Source organism: Uloborus diversus, chromosome 6 (genome assembly GCF_026930045.1).
Source record: "Uloborus diversus isolate 005 chromosome 6, Udiv.v.3.1, whole genome shotgun sequence".
In the NCBI taxonomy this organism is placed as follows: Eukaryota; Metazoa; Arthropoda; class Arachnida; order Araneae; family Uloboridae; genus Uloborus; species Uloborus diversus.
The window spans coordinates 25,403,715-25,425,400 of NC_072736.1; the positions used below are offsets into that span (position 1 = coordinate 25,403,715).

The 21,686-nt window shown below is 32.9% G+C and overlaps 1 protein-coding gene across 1 annotated transcript; it reads left to right on the plus strand.

The window, feature by feature from the left end:
* The first annotated feature begins 222 nt into the window (after window positions 1–222).
* On the plus strand, window positions 223–18,640 carry LOC129223858 (uncharacterized). The gene is made up of 4 exons (XM_054858220.1): window positions 223–389; window positions 11,598–11,693; window positions 11,823–11,880; window positions 13,995–18,640. The coding sequence occupies exons 1-4, from the start codon at window positions 372–374 to the stop codon at window positions 15,332–15,334; spliced, it is 1,512 nt and encodes a 503-aa protein (XP_054714195.1). The 5' UTR covers window positions 223–371; the 3' UTR covers window positions 15,335–18,640.
* The last annotated feature ends 3,046 nt before the right edge of the window (window positions 18,641–21,686 follow it).

The following is a 21,686-nucleotide window of genomic DNA, read 5'->3' on the forward strand; positions in this document are numbered from 1 at the left end:
GTTTCATTATGATTTATTTCTCTTTCAATTTGGTTAGTAATTATTTAATATTTATTTTCCTACATTAAAAACTTTGTGAATCGTGAATAATCGCTTTTTCTGGAAGTGTTTGAAAAAATATTTATCATTTATCCACTGAGCACGTTAAACATGTAATCTACTAAAACCTGAGTTTCGATTGCAGCTACCTAATCAAAAGATAATACCGAAGATTTTACTTTTTCTCTCCTTTACTTGATATTGTGGGTCACGCCTGTACACACCTGGAGAAATCCTGCCAAATTAATTTTTATGCGCTGGCGAATGACGACAGTGTCAAGCAAAATGTCGGCCCCTTTCGGCAAGAGCATGCCGTGTTAAGGGACACCGAAATGGACCCAAGTTGTTCAGTTAGTTGTATTTATTGTATTTTTTCAGTTTGTGCGTTATTTGTTTTGTTTTATTATTGAATACATAGTGTATGATCTTATTAATTTGATCGTGAAACTACATGAGAGAAAAATTCAAGATCTTGCTTAGGCTTGCATTGTTCCATAATTGGAAATAAATATTCTTACAGTCCTGTGAGAAATGAGATAGTTTTCAGTTAAATATTAGATTTTTGCATGATGTCGGAAGATATCAAGTTTCTCTGATGATTATTTGCGTATCGATTCAAAAACTCCATACTAACTGCAAAAATGATTAATTTTAAGCCTAATCATTTTTAACTAATAATATACAAATCAAGAGTTATATATATATATATACATACTTTATACTTTTGCTCTGTTGAAACTTATGTTCACTGTTGTGACCTGTACTAAATTTGCTTTCGTGCGATGTTCCATTGAAGTTGTTCTAGTTTTTTTAAAAACGATCATCTGCAATTTGATTGGTTATAAAGATCATTAGTTCGTCTTAATTTGTATTTGAATGTGTTCATTAATTGAAAAGATAGTATGTGTTTCGTAAAATTCTTAAGGTTTCTCTGATAAAACAGCTATAAAGTTATTGTTGTCTGATTAAAACTAGATTTATGTTAATAATTAATATTATGCGATTAAGTCGTCTTTTTACACTATAGTTACTAAGCTTTAAAATATAAAAACCAAGAGTTTAAATTTGATTGTTTTCATCGAAGAATAGTTGTGTTAAAATTTCAATGCGTGATTTAAAACGTCTTCCTGGTCTTCGACAAAATGTAATTGATGAAAACACATCAAATTTAAACCTTTTCTTATCTATGGTGCAATTTTCTGTTGAAAACTTTTGCGCGGTTTCAAAGTACAAGCAAACTAAAACTAGGCTCTACAGTAGTTACCTTTTTGTACAAATCAAGTTGCAATCACAATCAAATTTCGATAGGATGCCATTATCGAATTTTGTAACCAAAAAATTCATTTTTCTACCCAAGTTTGACACTTAAGGCCCAAATTTAACATTTAAAATTTTTAAAGTGCTTCAAAAAGCATTTTTCTCCTGATGCATTGCAGTCATGATGGTAAATTCTTTCTTCCCATTTTGACAGTAAAAAAAATATAAATTCCAAAATAATCCATTTTCCAAAATATAATGTTCAAATAATATTGCCCATTGGTTGTTCCTGGGGAAAGTGAAAGGGAAACTGTCCCTCCCTTTTAAAGGTAACGGGGCTTTGCCCCTCCAGTTTTCTAAGCACACGATTAACGATTGAGCGAAAAATGATCGATTCTCTCACATGGTCAAAGAAGCGCACTGTATAGATTGTTTCATATGGTCTAAAGAAAAAAATAACTTATGTATATTTTTATATTTTTCTCGTGTTATTTTTTCAGAAAAATTAAAATGGAGCTTTGGATTGAATGGAGGGAGTCGATTAGCCATCTGTCCCAATTTTTGAAACCATGTCCCAACTTTTTTAGGGATGGTCATTTAGATTAAGTTAAATCCTCCAATTTTTTCAAAAAAATTTTTACCTTTGTGCCCACCTGGCCCGCCCCACTTTACCTCCTTTCACCCCAGGGATGTCCTAAGAGTGGGACAATTGCCCCATCACCAAGTTATGAGACCCTTTAATTATATTCAGCATTGAAATTTAATGACTTTCATTTTCATTAAACATTTTCCTTAAATAGTATAGTTTTGTTATGCTAAAACGTGAGATTTAATTCCCCGTTTTTTTTTTTTTTTAATACACTTGCATAACATGTTCAATTATGTAATAATTAAAATTAGAGATGCATCAAATATTCAGTTTAGGTGTGATTTTAATGTAAGTAAAATCACTGAGATTTTAAATTTTTCTAAAACCTTATGACCCGTTTGATCAACCTTACTATTACAAACTTATTTGAACACTAAATAGTAATTAGAAGAAAAAAGTTTGATATGAAGTGTTTATTAGGGTGGTTCAAAAAAGGCCCTTTTAAAAAAAATTCTTGATTTTTATTGGTCCTACCCGCTCATTTGGTTCCATCTGAGTAAAAAATAATTATTGTGGAGTTTGAGCTCATAATTTTAACATTGAGAGGTAGCTCAACAGCCTCAAAGTTCCACGTTTTAACATTTTATGCCATAAATGCAGATAGAAATAAAATTGACACTAGGAAAAGTATATAATTTATTTAATTAAAATTGCCAGCATTTTGTAAGTTAAAAAGTTACATAATAATAATATTTCAACAGTTATGTATATGGCTTTCCTTAGTACACATTACAAACTCTGCTTTTTACATAAGAGATAAGCTCTTCAATGTTCTGCGACAACTTGCAACGAGAATTGGAATTGTTCTTTATTGCGTGTCATTTTTCCATTAAACTCTTTTTTATAAGGGCTATACCCCTTTCAGCATTATCATTAACAACTGAAATTCCTTGAATAATCCTTTTTGCTTTCTTAAAAATCCTCCTGAAGCTCCCAGATTTCTGGATCTACGTGAATGAAGGTATCTGGTAAACCCATGCTTTGAAAAAAAGAAATTGACCCCTTTGTCACAAGTTCTTCAAATTTCATATCCATAAAATGTTTTAGCAAAATCTTAGGGCACTTCACCACATTATTTTTCCCATTTACTTCATTCATCGCCTTCACCACCTGTCTTTTAATGCAGTGTGGCACATTACTGGTGAAAAAGGCTAATGCCACGAGCTCTTCTGAGAAATACCACAGGTGATTGGCAAATTTCTGCATTGCAGTTTTGCTTATGTTTTCATCCATCTTTTTATACTTAAATAAAAAGATTTCATTAAAATCGTTATACGGTGCATTTTGAGGCAAAGAAGCAGTCATCCAAGCCTTTAAATACACACGTACAACAAATATACATATTTTTTGCAATCCCTTTTCTTCTATTGACGTGATGTTAAATTGACAGCTAAACATCCATATTTTGAAACATTACAAAATTTTGGACATCCATCTAGCATAATGCATAGCCCCAGGTGCTACAAATTTGATACCATGTGGAGGAGCTTTACCGAGAAATATTAAGCATAGTTCAAGACATTCTCGATAATCATCTCTTGCTTGCGTGTCAGGTAGTAATCTTTCAGCAAATACTATTGTATCATCCTTTACATCTGTCACTTGTGCTAAAATGTCCCTACTGTTGATGCCTATGATGTACTTTTTCTTTGTCTATGAACTCCCAGTAGGCCTGGAATCGTTTAAAAAGAGGTACGTCTGGTGTGGAAGAAAAACCCAAACATTTATTAAACACTGCATCAATAATTAATTCCATGATGTGATGTCGACATGGAAAATATAGTAACCATTTCTTTAGTTTTTGCTCTAGTAAAACACAAGTACCCTTGCTTTCCCCGGTATTGACACTCGTTGTGTGAAAGCACATTGCAGAAACTTTATTAGTTAGGCCCCAGTCCTGCAAAGCTCACCTTCTTTATTTTTTTGTGTTATTTTACTTCTGTTTGTTTTTTTTTCAATAACTTCCATTGTTAATAAAGTTTTTCTAAAATGGGCTGATTCTCTTACGGTTTTCTTTAATTCAATAGGTTATGAAGAAACATACCCAATGCCATACGAACTGAAGGTACTTTACTACCTGTCAGCTCACTTATGGTTGAACTAAGAAGATAAACCTCTGATTTTGATCTAATTGATGTATTTGCCATGCTCAGTTATTTTAAAGTAAAGAGACATGTGCATTTCAAAAATAAGTGCAAACTGCCATTCCAACAGTGGTGAAATCAAAACCAAAACAATTAAGAATATATACATAAGCAACAACAAGTTGAAAATTTATTCGATCACGACTGTTAAAGGAATAGATTTTATGTATTTACTTGTATTTACAAAAGTATTTTCATAATAGCTATTGTTAAGTCTCTATATAAAATAGCAATTTTATAAAGCAATTGTTTTCTTGTTAATAAAAATAGCAATTGTATTTTACCTTAGTGGGGTCAATGGTCGTGTGTCGTAGGCGTGCTATTCAGCAATGATGAAAACTTTATCTGCGTTGAGCTACCTCTAAATATTATCGAAATGTTTTCAAATTTTGTCTGATTTATTTTTTAATACATTGGAACAAGATGGGAGGGTAGGACTCAAAAAATTTTCACCTTCGGAATTTTGGACCACCCTACACTGTTAAAACTACAGGATGCATTTGGCACCTTTCAGGGGTGAAACGCTTGTTCACCAGCGGCACCCAATACGGAGCCGAAATCGCACCTCTAAATAGGTGAAAAACAGGCACCTTTTAAAAAATAGGCAGCCGGGGTGAAAAGAATGAACCTTCGGAGAGAGAAATGGCACCCTTACTGTAGATCCCCCCTCCCCCGTATTGTGTGCGTTTTTGAATACAGTTGTGTATTTTTCTTTTTTTAATAGTTTTGTTTTGATTCATGATAGTCTACGTTTTGCACACTTTTCACATTGCATGAATTCAGTACTGGAAATGATTAAAACTTGTAATTACAGCATTTGACCATATTTCAGAGTTTTCAACATAGTTAAGAAGTGCTCACGGCTTTAATTCATCTCTACATCAGTTCTCTACATCAGTGTTTCTCAACCTCTTTTGACCCACGGGTCGTAAAAACAAATGAAAAACATTGCGAACCTGTGAAATTTTTATCCTTTTCTTAAAAATAAATAAAATAAATAATAATAATTATAATAACTCTCGGGGCGGTAAAAAACTTGTGAAAAAATTCTGCGTACTGATGAGTTTTTTTTTTTTTTTTTTACAAAGTAATATTAAAAATGAATAAAACAATAAATATCTACAGACTTTTTTTGGTATCAAAGAGTTGTCACTAATATATTTAAAGTTAAAGACGAGTAATTATTTGAATAATCATAGTTAAGTTAATGATCATTTGTGGGAAATAACCGCGCCGAAAGTAAAGTGTAGATGTACTTATGAATTATTTACATGAACAGCCAAAAATATTCTGGGATATTAAAGTTACGGAAAAACAAAATCTTTTCTCAAACGTTCAAAATTTCAATCAAAATAACAATAAAATAAAATGCGCATAAAATTTTTCGACAGTTACAAATTTAAATAAATTCCTAACACTATCGAGTAACCGCTAACAGGAAATGATTCAAACACTTGAACGAAAATGCAAAAGAAAAAGATAGACGGAGAGAGATTTCTTTTTTATTTTTTGCGCTCGCTACACGACGCACAAGAATCATTTTTATTTAGGCTCTCACTTGTTGATTATTGCAAATATCATTGCGGTTACTATTTCGGAGATTAAATGTTGCTTATCCAGTACTCAAGAAAATAATGATAGAAACATTTAGTAGCGTTTTGAATGATGGAATTTTCGCGACAGTAACGGTAACCTGAAAATAAACAACTAACGGTACTACGGTATCGTAACGGACTAACGGTAACTAAAAACCATTAAACGTACTTTTAACTATGTTTGAAAGCCCTAAAAGCTACAAAGTGATCAAAAGCTGTACTTACTTGTTATTTTAAAGAATTATCCTACAAAAGTTGAGATTTAATCCAATAGTGTACTTCATTCAATGTGAAAGATGTAGAAGCCACGCGTAGTGCAACCTATCATTCGTCCGCCATATTGAAGTGGTTGACTGGTGAATGTATGCCGGAAGCGCATGCGCCAGCAAGTCATTTAGCGATTGCTTGCTGTTTTGGCACCCCTGTCTACGACTGTCTGCTACTTTCGCACCTCTGATTTACTTCCTGGCCAGTATGGCACCCTTGGTCACCATGCTTTCACCTTAGGGGGAATATATTCACTCGTCTGGAACCTCTGGTTATAACAGTGTAGTGTTTATTAATATGTTAAGTCTTATTAACTGCTGTTTTTTGAAAAAATGCGGGGAAAAAAACAAAGCTATCATTTCAAATTATTAAAAAGGGGATTAATATCATCAGCACCATGCTGAACTAACGAATGTGAAATCACGTTTTTCAAATTTGATGGTTTGCCGTAAAATTTAAAAACGGCTGCCTACTGGTTATAAGTACTTCAAACAATCGTTTTACACTTGAAGTTATTTATAAAAATTAAAACATTAAAAGTAACTAAAAGCATCTGGTGGGAAAAAATTATATTCAATGTTTTGGCTCTCCTGAAAAGAGCCAATTTTCACATTCGTTAGTTTAGCATGGTGCCGAAGATATACAAAGGAAACACTTGGATATTAAATTAATTTCTGAAGATTTACTTACACCATCTGCAATATTAAACTATGTTTAAAAACAATCCTATTAAAATAATTGTAATCAAAGTTTGATAATGGTAAATTATGGTGCAGGAACATTAGGGTGTAAGGGGTTCTACAAGGTTCTTTTACTTATAACAAGTTACCATGGTTTATCAGTGATGGTATCATAATCATGCATTGAGAAAGAAACTATCAATTTATGTTGAATTTCTGATAAACAAAAACCAAAATAGTTGTTTACAATATTAATTTGCTTTTGAAATGATTTATTTTATTTTTTATTTATTTTGAATTGATAATTATGCTTTTAATGTAGATAAATTAAAATCTCAAATGGGAATGGATTTAAAGTTCACATAAGTCAAAAAATAAATTACTTTTTATTGGCATAGAATAAAAATACAAATACAGTAAAACTTGTAAAGTTGACCACCTGTTTATGTTGACCGCTTTTGTCAGGAACGGAATTTATCCTATCTTATATAATGAAGGAAAACCTCTGTAACTTGACCACCTGTCTATCTTGACCACTAATGTACACCAAATTTGGTTTGGAGTATTGTAAAAAACCCTTTGTAAGTTAACCACTTGGTTTATTTTTTAAAACTTAATGTAGCAAAATTATTTTATTTTATATTATTATTTATTTTATAGCTTTCCAAGAATATTTTTGATGCCAGACCAGCATTTTATCAACTAAATAAAACAGCAGCATAACTAAACCTCCTTGTGAGTTTAACCACATGGGAAAACTAATAAGAACCCTTTTATTCTCCAAACTTGTTTTTCTTTTCTTCTACTTGAGATTGCCTTTTGTACTCTCTGTTCAATGAAAACATGTGTCAGTAGAAAAGTCCAAAGTATTTTTTTCCAGTTGCAATATTTAGTGGTAACACTGGAATTGTTCTAAAGAGTAAAGTTACTTGCATTGCAGTATTTCTGGTGCGAGGGATTAAGAGATAGGATATTTTCATTTTCAAATGCCTTTTTGAACTATGAGAGTCCATCTTGTTGTTCTTTGTCTTATAGTTTTACATAAAATGACTTCAAAAAGAAAGTTAGTTGAACTTGAGATTGATAAAAAGTATGAAATATGAAAATTAATTGAAATGGGAGAAATCCAGAGAAAATTAGCTGACACATATGGAAATTCTAAAACTAGTGTCTAATAAGCGTGGCAAACTTCAATAAGGATTTTTTTTTTTAACAATAGATCATCATGGTTATAAATGTATAAGAGAAAAAAATAAAGCGACAAATTTGTTATTTTTGAATAGCTATGAATTTTTAAGAACTATTAATGTCAAATAAGTAACTTTTCATAAACAATAAGATATAAGTTTTTTTTTCTTTTTGATCAATTTACTGAAATTTTGAATTTGCATGACACATTATACGTCATTCTGGGAAAATTATCTCTAAAAATATTTGAATAACATTTTAAATTTTTGTTTCCAAGTAATGTTAAACAATGAAAGTGAGTTGAACAGAAAGAGTAAGTGTCAATTAGTCGAAAAATAAATACATGGTGCACGAAATGACAAAAAAAAACATTACCCCCTTTATAAGTTGACCACCTGTCTAAGTTGACCACCTAAGTACTGCACCGCAAGTGGTCAACTTACACAGGTTTCACAGTATTAGTTAAAGCAATTTAACCAGATTTTCCTGTTTGGGCTAAATATGTTATTCTGTGCATCTCTAATGAAAATCTGTTTCTATTAATAATAATTGTATGAAAATATTCGGTACTTTTCCATATAATCCGACTATACTGCTGTGCTAAGCACAAAAGTCACATCTGCACTTTTTGGCCAAATTGAGTTATAGTCACCAGGTGGGTCTTTGTCATATTTCACTTGAATATAATGTTTTATGGTCACTTAGATCATTGAGACGTAGATAAAGCAAGTGGGAGTGGTTGTTGCGGCAGGAATCTTTGCGGGGGGGAGTGAGGGGAGACTACGTGATTGTGACTGCGACCTTTCACGGAAGACGTTTCGTCAGAGCTACATTAATTCTCCTAGGGATTTGAATAGTCATCGATTTTAATTTTTTACCTTCTGCCTTAAATGTTTTGGCATATTTTTTTTTCTGTCGCCCGCAAGCGTATACAGTAAATTCCCTCTAATACGGACACAAACGGGACAAATTTTTGTGTCCGCAATAGAGAGGTGTCCGCAGGACAGGGGTTTAATAATGTTATTTGCATTGGAACTGGGGAATTAAAAATTGTCTGCATAAGAGGGGTGTCCGTTAGGAGGAGTTTTACTGTAGTTTACTGATTCATGGATAAGTGTTTTTTTTTTTTTTCAATTTCTACAGTAAGTTTTTGAGTTATGCCAATTTAAAAATGGCTCTAAAAGTTGCGCTCATTGAGAAATAGAGTTAGTATTTTACACACGTTTTCGAAACGAAGTTAAATAGCAAAGTAGAGTTCTTTACAATGAATGGAAATTTCTTTATTCTTTTTCTCTTTCCTTTTATAGTTCAAGATAGTTTTTTTTTTACTAATTTATTTACTATTTCATGCCTACTGGAAATGAATAAAATGTTAAATTTGTGAAACTGATGTTAAAAGTTTTAAAATGTATATTTAATTATTTTTTAGCCTATCTTTCTTGTATAAGTTTTTTTGTTTTGTTTTGTTTAAGAAAATTAATGAAATGAATAAAGATTTTATCTATTGCAAAAACAACCCGAAAAACAGAAAGAAAATTTTCAAAAATAAATAAGGAATGGTAAAAAAAAAACTTTAAAAAGACGAACTGCAATTTTCCTCCCAAATTTGGGTGTTTGAACCTTGTTTATAGTTTTGCTTTACAGCAAAGGATTTTTTTTATTGATTTAAATTCAATCGTTTTTTAATAGAAATTTTTTTTTAGAAATTCTAAACATTTTTAATACTTTGTGTTCTGAATTCAAAAAAAGTTCTTTAAAATCTGAAGTGCAATTTTCTATAGCCTTCTCAAGTTAGAGGTTGAATGATTTTAGAGAAGTGCATTCATTGCACGCATGATTTTATTGCGTGTAAAAGTGGTTGGTGAAATGAAAAAAGTGTTATAAAATTGTTTATAGGACGGAGAAAAAAAAATGAAGATGTCAAAATGTTGAAGAGTCAGTCTCCCGTAGAATAGAGACATATAGGAAGAAAATACCAAAATCTTAAAGTTCGTAGTCACGCGATACACGCCGGCGAAATTATTTGATGTTTTCCCCCGGAGATAAGATCTGTCGCCCTTACTCCTCTTCAGCGCATACAATAGCTAAATGAATGGGGGGGTTCGTTTATCTCTCAATGGTCTAAGTATGGTCATATAACAATGGAAAAATTTTCCGAAAAAATTCTATCTGAATCAAATACATGGAGCCTGACAATTTCTCGTTTTAACTCTGCTGCAGATACGACTTTTGCGCTTTCGCACGGCAGTATAGTTGTTTGGGTAAGTTTGGCTGCTTCAAAAGAAGGTCAATGTTCACCTTGCTGTAAATTAAAGTATTTTAAAACCGGTTTCATTTCTGTGTGTGTAAGGGCTGGGGGGGGGGGGGGCTGAAAGTATTTTCTCTAGATCACTGCAGTCTCTGAGAACAGCCCTGTTTGACTCCCAATTTTTATCGTACATCAGTCGCCTATGATAATTACCTTTTGCTATCTTTAATGAGTGTTATTATTTGAATTTAATGAAAGTTTAAATCTTCATGTGCCCGGGCTGCAGAAACAGCTCAAGACTGCGACTGGGTGGAAAAAACGTAAAATTTTTAAAGAAAAAAGTCTAAAATTTCGCGAACTTGTACAGCATTTCCTGGAACAGTCTCTTACGATTTATCTTTTTTATTGTTGCATTTATAGAGCTATTTTTATTCACACAAAAAAAAAAATCGGGGACCCCCATGATGCGATTGGCCCCAAAATTTGAACCAATGCCTGTTTACATATGGATTCACATTTATTCCAAATTTCATCTAGAACGTAGCATTAAATCTTAAGATATGGCACTCACAATGGAAAAAAAAGAACATTCGATTGCGCTAACCCATTTTCAGCTGTTGGCGCCAAAATAGAATCGGCTCTTATACCCTCTAAGGACTACTTGTCAATAAATTTTTGTTTGATTCCAATCATTATTTCTTGAGATGCAGAGGTCACATTTGACGACAAAAAAAAAACGTTCTATAGCTCAATCCCCATTTGAACTATTAACACCAAAATTGAATCAGCACCTTACCTATTAGGCGCAGGATATGGACCAAATTTTGTTTGATTCTGCCAGTTACTTCCTGGGGAATAGCAAGCATGCATAACCCATGAAAGGTCCCATTACTCCACCCCCCTTGGAGGAATTCGCGTCAAAAACCAATGAGCACAAGTTCAAATTTGGGCACATATGTGTACCAAATTTTGTTCAATTCAGTAGTTTTTGCTGTAAAGCGGCCGCAAAAAACTGACCTCACACATACGGACACACACTGACAGACGGACATTTTCCAAAAATGGTCGAAATGGACTCGGCACACCTCAAAACGTTCAAATCCGTCAAAATTTGAAATTCAAAAATTTGCACGAATCCAATACTTTCTTTTATATATTAGATATAGAAGAAAGTAAAAATGAAAGATTTTTTTTTTACTTTAGTCTAAATGGAAAAGTTTTAGTTCTTCTGCATTGTGAACTTTAAACAATTTTAATTATTTTGAAAATATTGCTATTTAAACTTAGTTTTGAATGAAGCAAGTAACCTGGAATTATCTCAAAAATAACCTGGAGAACCTGGAAAAGTCGGAATTTTTTTTAACCACAAGTGTATGAATCCTGTTCACTTGACTTTGTTTTAAAAAAAAGAGAGAGAGAGAGAAAGTTGTTATAAACATATGACTGATGTCTGAATGTGTTGTTTAAGTACACTTACTATCCTCCATTTTTAATTTTTATTGCTGTAACATTTTTTTCTTTTCAAACTAGGATCTGGAGTTCTTTGATTTCAAAAATGCAACTGAAGATGAAATCAAAGAAATACAAGCCATACTTAAAGGTCCTGGAAGCAATGGATGTGTTGAGGTAAATCTCCTATTAAAAGCAAAAATAAATTTAAATATATATATATATATATATATATATATATATATATATATATATATATATATATATATATATATTTAAAATTCTCATAATATTTTTTTTCTATAGTTGCCATGGGAAATTCCAATCAAAGAAAATGTGATAGAAGAATTTTCACAAGATGCAGGTATTGTGCAGTATTTCCCATTATGATTTTTGTAAAATTACTTTATTTTTATTTATTTATTTATTTATTTATTTATTTAATTTTTTTTTTTTGTTGAAATACTTGGTTAGAAGTATCCTATATTTTTCAAAATAATGTTTAAAGTGGTTGAGTATGTTATTGCCCCTAGATGCAAAACAAATAAATAATTTTTTAAAAATAAGTTAAAAGCATTGCTTTTTTCGTAAATATTGTGGTATAACACTAATGTTAAATTTATTACATTAATCTGATTTAATATAGATGAAGTTAGTCTTTGGTGTACTGATAAAACTAACTAAAGCAAAATATAGTCAATCTCGATAACTCAAAGCCTTTAACTCTTGGGCTGTGAGAACTTATTATATCTTAACTGTGAGAATTTCTCATACTTAAAAATTTTTATTGGTCCCTTAGGACTTGGGGCTATTCTGAGTTGACTGTAAATAATAATAATAAATTGATTGAATACTTCAGGGAATTACAATTTGCAGTTAAGTAGTTCATGATACAAGTTAATTACACACATTTAAAATTTACAATAGCACAGGGGCGGATCAAGCTTCTGGTTTTAGAGGGAGTCATTATCAGAAAGGGAAGGGTCAAAGTGCAATTTTGTACTCAAACAGGGGCTTTGGGGTGATTTTGTTTTTTGAAATATAAATCTTAAAAATATAGATTTAGCAGTATTTGGTTGCTTTGGGGGGGGGGGGAGTCATGACCCCTCCTCTGGATCCGCACCTGCATTGCAAACATACTCTGAAGTTAAGGCCTAAAATAAACTTCATTTTTTATAGCAATTTCAATGTTTACTTTTACAATATCTCAAAACTAGAATTTTGGGAAGAAAAATTTTACTTGAAGGCTGAAAAAGCAATGAATGTAGATTTTAATTACCTTATTTACTCTTCATATGTCATCTACCATGCAAAATATTCAGTGGTTTAAGTGGTTCACTTGACTTTTTTTTAAACACTCAAAGTTGTGACTAAAAACGATTATATTGGTACATTTTCAGTCTCATATCATATTCATTCTTTTTATATTTTTTAATTCAATGGTGGATTTATAGGTTTAAGGGCCCATTGCAAAACATTTTTGGTTAATTTGTTTATCACAGGATTATATAAAACATTTTATCATGTGTATTTTTGAATTCTCTTCAGGGGCGCTATGGTTGTGGGGACCCCTCACAATAGTGGCGTGGTAGATCCGTCACCGTCTGAGTTGATAAGCACAATTCAACTAGTTAGGTTGCTTTAAAAAATAATAATAATATTTTGACTCGCTCCCTCGAGATCACTGAACATGGTTTAAAGACTAGTGAGGCAAAATTTTCTTTTGCTCATGAGAGTGTTCCTCCTAATTCCCAAATTTACGTATGCAAATTTGTGTCTTATTTACATTGAATCTTTATTTTTGTATTGATGAGAAAATCTGCTATTTTAATAACAGTTGTAAAAACCCAATGTGTAATTGGACGAATATGTTGAACAATATATGAAAATGATTTCAGTGAAACTTAGCATTTAATGCACTCTCTTATTTGATTGGAAATTCCTTCTGTATTAACTTACAATTATGCTAATTTTTATAATCACATTTTCCCTACTGTTAAAAAAAGCTTAAAAGTTAAGGAAGTGAGACAAGTTGAGGCATAGGTGGATGCTTTAAAATAGTTCAGCATTTTGTATGAATTTGAACAAATGTTAATTTATTTACACGGAATAAAAAAGTTGTTTTTAGTTAATAAAAGAAACAAAAAAAGGTGTTCAATATCCTGCATGACTACAATAAAAATGGCAAGTGCCTTATTTTTTTACCTTAATTTACAAAATTTTCATCCTTTGAGAGCTATGTTGTAAAAAACACAATGTAAAAAAAAAAAAAAAATTCAAATTAGCACAATGCTTTTACTACTCTTAAGAAGATTAATTTTATTAATGCTTAAATTTGAATTATTTATTAGTTATAACCTGCATATTAAAGCTGTTAGTTACAAAAATTATTTTCATTCTATGTTTTATTCAGAGCAAGCTTAATTTGCATTGCATTTGATGATTTGTATTTTTAATTTCAATTTCTCAATATTTTAGGTACGGATGAAAAGGTTGAACTAGTAGTTACATCAAAGAGTTCCAAATCTATTGAAACAGTTGTTAGTCAAGAACAACTAGTTACAACTCCCCAGACACCTCTTTCTCCACCTGTTGCAAGATTACCACCGCCTCCAGTTGAAGCCTTTGTTGCTCCACCGACAACGATAGGTCCCTATGCAAATACTCCTTATTTTGTGTCCCGAACTCTACCTTATTTACGTGCCTACACACACATGGGTGTTCCGTTCTTTGCAGCATGCCCCATATCCGGAGGGGGAGAAACAAATCCGATGAATGCCCCATACAGTCATTTCGTGCCTGTGGTGCCAGCCACTGTCGGGCAAGAAAAATTTGTTGGACCTTTAGAAAGTGAATCTGGTCAGAAAAACAGAGTACTTGGCGAAAGACAATTCAACAGGCGAAGTAAAAAGAAACTTCCCAATGCAGAATATTGCAGTACATATGATTCTGATTGTGCAGATGTATATAGAGAACCTACATTAGGTGATGAGCAGACACCTGTTTCTCCTCCTGTATCTTCCACTGTGAGCAATGATCGTCCAACATCTGTGCCTCTAGTGCCTTTACCTGTGCCGCCTCCGGCTTTCGGTGTCGCAGGTGGTACCCTTCCTCTTCATGGCTATCCACCTGGGCTTCATGCACTTCCAAACACACAGATGTATGGACCTCAAGCGCCGTCGGCTGCCATGTATTATGTTCCCGTATTCAACCACTATGGCAGTTACCTACCCTCCCCTCCCTCTGCCCCCATGGTGCTTCCGGTCAGTCTTCGGCCTGAAAACGAGACCACATCGGAAATCAGAGCCGAGTGCAGCGAGGAAGTGATAAAGACTGCTAACCCCCCTCCCGCAACTGCCTCCACCACCGCAAAGTCGACGGAAAATTCTAGTAACGTCCAGTCAAATTGTGAGGATGTTGTAGCTCATGAACAGATTATTGAAAATGCCAACAGTAAGCAGGTTTCTGTTAGTCCAATTGCCAAAAACACAGTATCAGAGGCTGAAGAAGTGACAGACTGCAATTCGTCCTCTGATTACCCCCTTAGTAAAAGTGCTAGTTCTTCTCCTGACTGTATCTCTGAAATAGTCACGATAGCCGAAGATAGCTGCAAATGTCAGCCGACTGTGGAAAACAAAGATATTAATAAAGATTCTTCACGATGTTGGGCAGACCTGTTCAAGAAACCTTGTCCCGAGGTCAACGGCATCGATCGTCAGTTTCCTGCTGATCAAGGACATGAAAATATTAATAATTACAATTCAGATATTGCTAATGGGAAACTACACTCTGTGCCTGCTAATAGTAATGTTCTTTAGGTATCAAAGATAATAGCAGTTTATGTGGCTGCTACGTATATTTTGCCTGAAAAGCATTTTTATTGAGACTGTTTTGCAGACTGCCTCGTGTTTTGTCAGAGTGATATTGTTGTTGTGATCATGACTGAAGGTTGAGCTTTTGTGCATAAATTTAAATTATTAGATAGGGCAATGTAATTTTTGTGCTACGTTTCACTCATATCTGTACCACTTTACTTGCTTCTTTTAAAAGGAAGCCTGGTTGTGTGGTGTAAAAGTATAAAGGACTGTGCATTATACTAACTTTACAATGTAAGATTTGCTGTGTTTTAATTTTTATCTTGTTCTTTACAAATTATAATGTACATACACTTTTCTAAATAGAAATACAACTGAGAATTTAGACAATGTATTTGACTCTGTAGCTATGAATTTTTCTAAATTAGATTAAATTATGTGTGTTCAGAAATCAAATCTAGAAAAATTGTTTTTGCTTTGCATTTTAGTTGAAAACCTGCTGTTGAATAGCAATAAAAAGAAAACAAAAAGAAAAATTAATGTACATTTCTACTGTTGAATATGTTGAAAAATCTTTGTCAGCAATGAAATGTGTAACTACCTTGCCTGAAATCAAGTCTCTGCTACAAAATAGGCAATACAAGTTAATGTTAATTCTGTGGAAGTTACCGAGATAAATAAATTTTTTAATAGCATAACAATTTTATCCTTTGTATAAAATTCAGTTTTTTTTTACTGCCTAGCAAAATACTTGCAGAACATTTTTAAGAAGGCTCTTTTGTTTGAACCTCATTTTCAAAAATTTTGGTTTTAATGAATGTTTTAAAGTTATAGTTTTTTTATTTGAAAACTTTATCTTAAAATCAGAATTAATTTTTATTGTTTATAGCCTTGTTATTTCATATTTGCATTGATACTGATTCGAAAAAATAAAATACAGGGAAATATGTTTAACATAAAAACGCTTAACATGAAAAATTGTTTCCATGAAATGCTATGGTACTCTGGACATAATACTGTTTAATTTAATACAAATCTTTTTGACATGAAGAAATACTTTAGTTCTTCAGTTTCGTGTTGAGCCTTTTCACTGTGTACCTAAAATGTGATCTTTTGATGAAGAAGTGGTGATAAATAGCTCAAGCTAACATTTGCATAAAAAATCTTCAAAGAAATTTCATCATTTAGAAATTTTACCGTTTTGATGTGCATCAATGAAAACTTTATTTTTCATCCAAATTGGCATGTGCTAAGTCATTTATATTGTGCTAGAAAGATTATCAAAACTGATGTGTGCTTTTTATCAAAAACCTTTTAGTCACATACATTTCAAATAAATATATTAAGTAAATTTTATTCTGCCGGATTTCTGGAAATCCTGTGTGTAATCCTGTTTTTTTTTTTTTTTTAAGTTTCATTGTGATGGTGGAACTCAATTTTTATGTATTACAGTAACCATCATGATACCGTAATCGTATTTTGAGTACTTCATCAGTTGATTTTTCTGTGTTGCAAATCCTTGTCAATTTTTATGCCACTTAACTTCTTTTGCAAGTAATGAAAAATGCTTTGAAACAAACCTGAAATCCATAACTAGCTGACATATCGTCACCTCCAATCGACTGTTGAATGTCTTACTGTTATTCCTGGGATTAGATGTCTTACTGTTGCTGTGAGATGATGAAGTAAAGATAGAACTTTTATTTGCATGAACTTGAACAAGTGAATAATGCTGTATCAGTTGTTTCCAATCATGGGGGGGGGGGGGGTATTCAATCCTTGGATCTATGGGCGGATTTCAGTCTTTTTCTTAGTCATACATAATTTGATGGAAAAATTATTGTCCTCTACCTGCATGTTTTTTATTTTTGTTTAATCCATCCAAACTCAAGAAGAAATAATTTAGATTTAAATGTTATTTACAGTTGAACCTTGTTTTACGTGGGGGTTCTTTTCCATGATGCGTAAATTAAGACATAATACTAGTGATACAGTCAAACCTGTCTATCTCGAATTTCACGGGAAGAAAAAAAAATTTGAGATGAAGAGGTTTTGAGATACGGAGGTTTTTTGAGAAACTAATTGAAATTTAGAATCTGATGATTAAAATTTGAATTTTGTACTAAAGACAATACTTGCGTCAGATAAAAATTGTTCCTTATTAGTTTTGTGAGGTATTTATGCTACTACTTTATGCTAAGCACTTGATTGAATGTTTAAGGAATCAATCATTTTGACAGAATTTGAGACTTCTGAAATTTTAAGCATACTTTTTTCAAGCAAAATCGTCTTTTATTGTTTTTTGGTTCCTGAGTTTTTTGGATTCAACTATCCTCTTGAGGTTGGCAATGGCTGAAAATCCATCTGGGCCAATATTTTCTTGGAATTCGAGGAAAGTTGTTAATGTCGTAAGAGCCTTTTCTGCGTCTTTTACAGTCACTTTAGGTGCATCTTCCTGGATGATCTCTTCCGAATCGCCTTTTAAGTTATCCACGATTTCCGCATCGGTTAAAGTTCCACATGTGGCCAGAGAATTATCTACATCTAAAAATTCTTCAAAAGGAATATCAACGTTCATTCCATTCTTGATGGCTTTCCATTCTTGGAAACTTACTGCATTCTCTTCAGTTATGGTGTCAACAGCCGCTTCCTTTTCTTCCTCTTCAACTCATTAAGCATCATTTTCAATCTTCCTCTTTGCATCTATTTTTGAAACCAGCTTTAATGAAGCAATTTTCAATTGTATTCTGAGTGACATCTCTCCATGCATAATCCACCATCTTCATAGCATCCAGTATGTTGATTTTTGGAAAAGTATATCCTTCGTCGATTGCATCTAGAGGCTGTAGCTTTGAAGCAGTGTTAGCAGTGAATATATGTCACTGGTGAATCACCTATCTAAGAGAATGGAATCTCCCGTTTTTTTTTCTTCAAAGGTATGCGTATTGATATTGCTAATTTTGTGCCAACATATTTTAACTTTTCTTATCTCATATTCCCTTGCAGAGGACTTGTCAATCTGGTTGCATCCGAGTTTGAGCCAAGCTAGATTCTTTTTTTTTTCTTTCTTCTCTAAAAATTGATTCAAGACGTTTCGGATGACAGTGAACTATCAAAGCTATGAAGTTTAGATAGTAAAATTTTTTCAAGTCAGAAAGTGTTTCTGTATTACTTAAATTCTGGATATTCTTTATATGTTGATCATCATATTAGTTACTTTAAATGTTAAATATATTAGCTTGTTTTAACCCTTTACAGTCATATATTTATATCATTCTTGATTTTATGCTCTTTGAATTTCATTTGATTAAATTTTTATCGGATGAAGTTGTGGTGTGCTCTAAAAAGTTTTCCCGACACCCTTTTCTAAAATTTGGCAAATAGGTAGAACTCCGATTCGTGAAAAAGATAACAAATTTTGAAGGCAGATAGTAGTGTAGCAATGGCCTCAATAACCATTGTAAGAAAGAAAGAATGCGGATGTAGAAAAGGAAACCAGATTTAAAAATTGAAAAAAAAAAAAAAAATCAAAGGTGACAAATTTTATGCAATAGTCATTGAACTTCAGGAGGAAACATGGGCGGATTTATGGGGGGTCAGAGGGGGGAAATGCCCCCCCAGTTTTGGGAGGACTTTATGTAGTAACAGCACATCTTCCAAAAATTCAAAAAAAAAAAAAAAAAGAAAAATCATTATTTTTTTATTTTTGAATAGTTCAGAAGAGCATGGGTGGATTTATAGGGGGGGGCAAAGGGGACAATGCCCCCCCCCCCCAGTTTTGGCAAGAGTTTATATAGTAACAACTTATCTTCCAAAATCTTATAACAAAAAAAATCATGATTTTTTCTTTTTTGAATAGGAAATTTAAGTTTTTTTTTATTCTTTTAAACTTAAAAAAGCTGTTTCTTACTAAGTTTGAACAATACTGTACAAGTGTATAATCTACTACTCAATTTCAGAGATTGGAAAGAGCAAATTATTGATAGGTTCTAAAATCCCTGAAAAGAATTGGCACAGTATAGCCTACAAGGGCTCTTGAGCCAAAAACCCAATCTAACCAACCAAACCTTGAAAATAATTAGACAAGTCTTTGAAACTCCTAAGCAAAGTGTGCTTCAATTTTATTTCTTATCAAGTGTATAAATTAAGAATTGTTCAAATGGGTAGTATGTTACTCTCTTGATACCTATTCTCTAAATCTGTGCACCATTTCTTTTAAAGTAGTGACTTGCATCACAAAGCAATTTTAAAGGGTAAAACTTTAAAAAAAAATATTTGCCTATTATTTCCAATTAACCCTTATAAGACTTCAAAATGCAGAATTTTATATCCATTTTAGATAATTTCCTCCGGGGGAGTAACCCCTGGGCACCCTAAAACTGGAGATATTCTATATCCCACTTAAAAGGGAGCACTGCGTTACTCTCTTAATACCAGCCCCCTCTCTTTTAAGGTCAATTTAAAAAGGACAGCATGATTACACACAGTAATGAAAACGACACATAAAAAAGTAAGGAATGGCCTTACGCATCACAGAAAACAGACAAAAACATGGGAGGGGGAGAGGGCAATTAAAAATGTTGCTTCAAAGAAAAAAATCCTGCCCCCCCAGGAACTCAGTCCTAAATCCGCCTATGGGAGGAAATAGTGAATAACCTTCTGTTTTTATCCATGGGCGGCATTAAACATTGAAATGAATCTCGTGGATTGGCCCAGAATACACATGAATTTTTTAAATTATTTAAAAAATTTAATATATCAGAAAATATGTAACAGTAAAAAAAATACTAACTAGAAACTTCTCTTATCACTATTTTTCAGAAACTGATTTCTGAATTAGCTTCCAGATTTGTAACACTGACTGCTTTTTCGGCGGGGAGTGTTTCTGATGATTTTTCGGCTTTCAAAAAGAGTTTTGAATGGTTTAAATTTAACAGGTCAGTTTCGCGGGCCGTCGATTGTAAGGCCTGGGTATTAGTTGATTGGGTACCACTGTAACTTACTTCAGACTCTCAAATTGGGAAGGGTGGAGGGGGAGATTTAAAACCAATCATTCCTCGAAGAACGAATCATTTCAGAACATGAGAGCTCTGCATGTGTGTGGAAAAGAGGCACGAAAGTAAAAGTTTAGAACAAGAGAACCCGTTTTCAATTGTAAAAACAAAACCGAAACTAGACCCTCAGAACACAAGATGCTCTCGCGAAATGGGAAGATTGGGCGCCGCCCATGTTTTGGGTGCTGTTCAACATTTTCAGTACCTAAAAACTAGATGCTCTCGCCATTGGGGCAAGAAGGGATTGAAAATCGGTATTAACTATTGGTTTAGGGACTCGTTCTCTGTTCTAGACATCCAATAGGAAACCACAGTTTTGGTTCTTTCAGACCCATCATTTGGAATTTTTTATAGGTATACTCGCTGTAATTTATCGCAAAACAAAAAAAAAGTAAAAAACATACGTTCATATTCGTTAAATAATTTTCACCCTTTTAAATGACGAGACTTGGTACATGTCCAGTGAAGGGTCTCTTTGGGTTTTTTTTTTTTTTTTTTGCCTGTAATTATTGAGGGAATTGACATACAGGCATAATAGGTGCCCCACAGTAATGAATTATATATAAATCTTGTTATTTCGTCTCTTAAACGATCAGCAATGTAAAAAAAAAAATGGCGCCGTCTGCTTCAGGCTTCACATGTCACGGTGGTTTGGTTTAAAATAATTGAAAAGGAAAGAAACGACTTTATTGAAGCACAAAAAATGCGAACTTTATTTGCACAATTTTTATAGTGCCGAGTTCCTTTTCACTCGAAAAATATACATGTTTTTAATGCAAATAAAACTCTTGGGTCGCGTTCGTTGATCGACCGGCAGCTACCGGTTAATCACATGACAAATAATGACGTAAGTTACAATGCTATAGCAGGCACTGACGTCAATTGCTGTCACGTAATCAACCGACTGGTTGCTACCGGTCAAGCTCATCGAACGCAAGCTTGGTTAACTGTAACTTCGAATCTGACAGGTACGTGTCCTCGCTTTCGGCGCAGGTAGTGTATTTACATGTTTTTATGCATATGAATTTCGAAATGTGTATATTAAACATATACTAATTTTTAAGTTCTCACATTTAGACAATTTAGTAGAAATAATTCTACGCAAGGATCTTTTTGAAATTGAAGGCATTTATGTAATTAATCGCTGCATTTCATTGACAACATTATTTTTATTATGCATCTGTATTCATTTAGAATTTCCAATGAATTTTTTTTACGCAGGGAGAAAATGTAATCAAGTTGAAACTGTTTCTGACACGTTCTCTGGCTATACTTCAGGAATACATTATTCTGATTTGAAA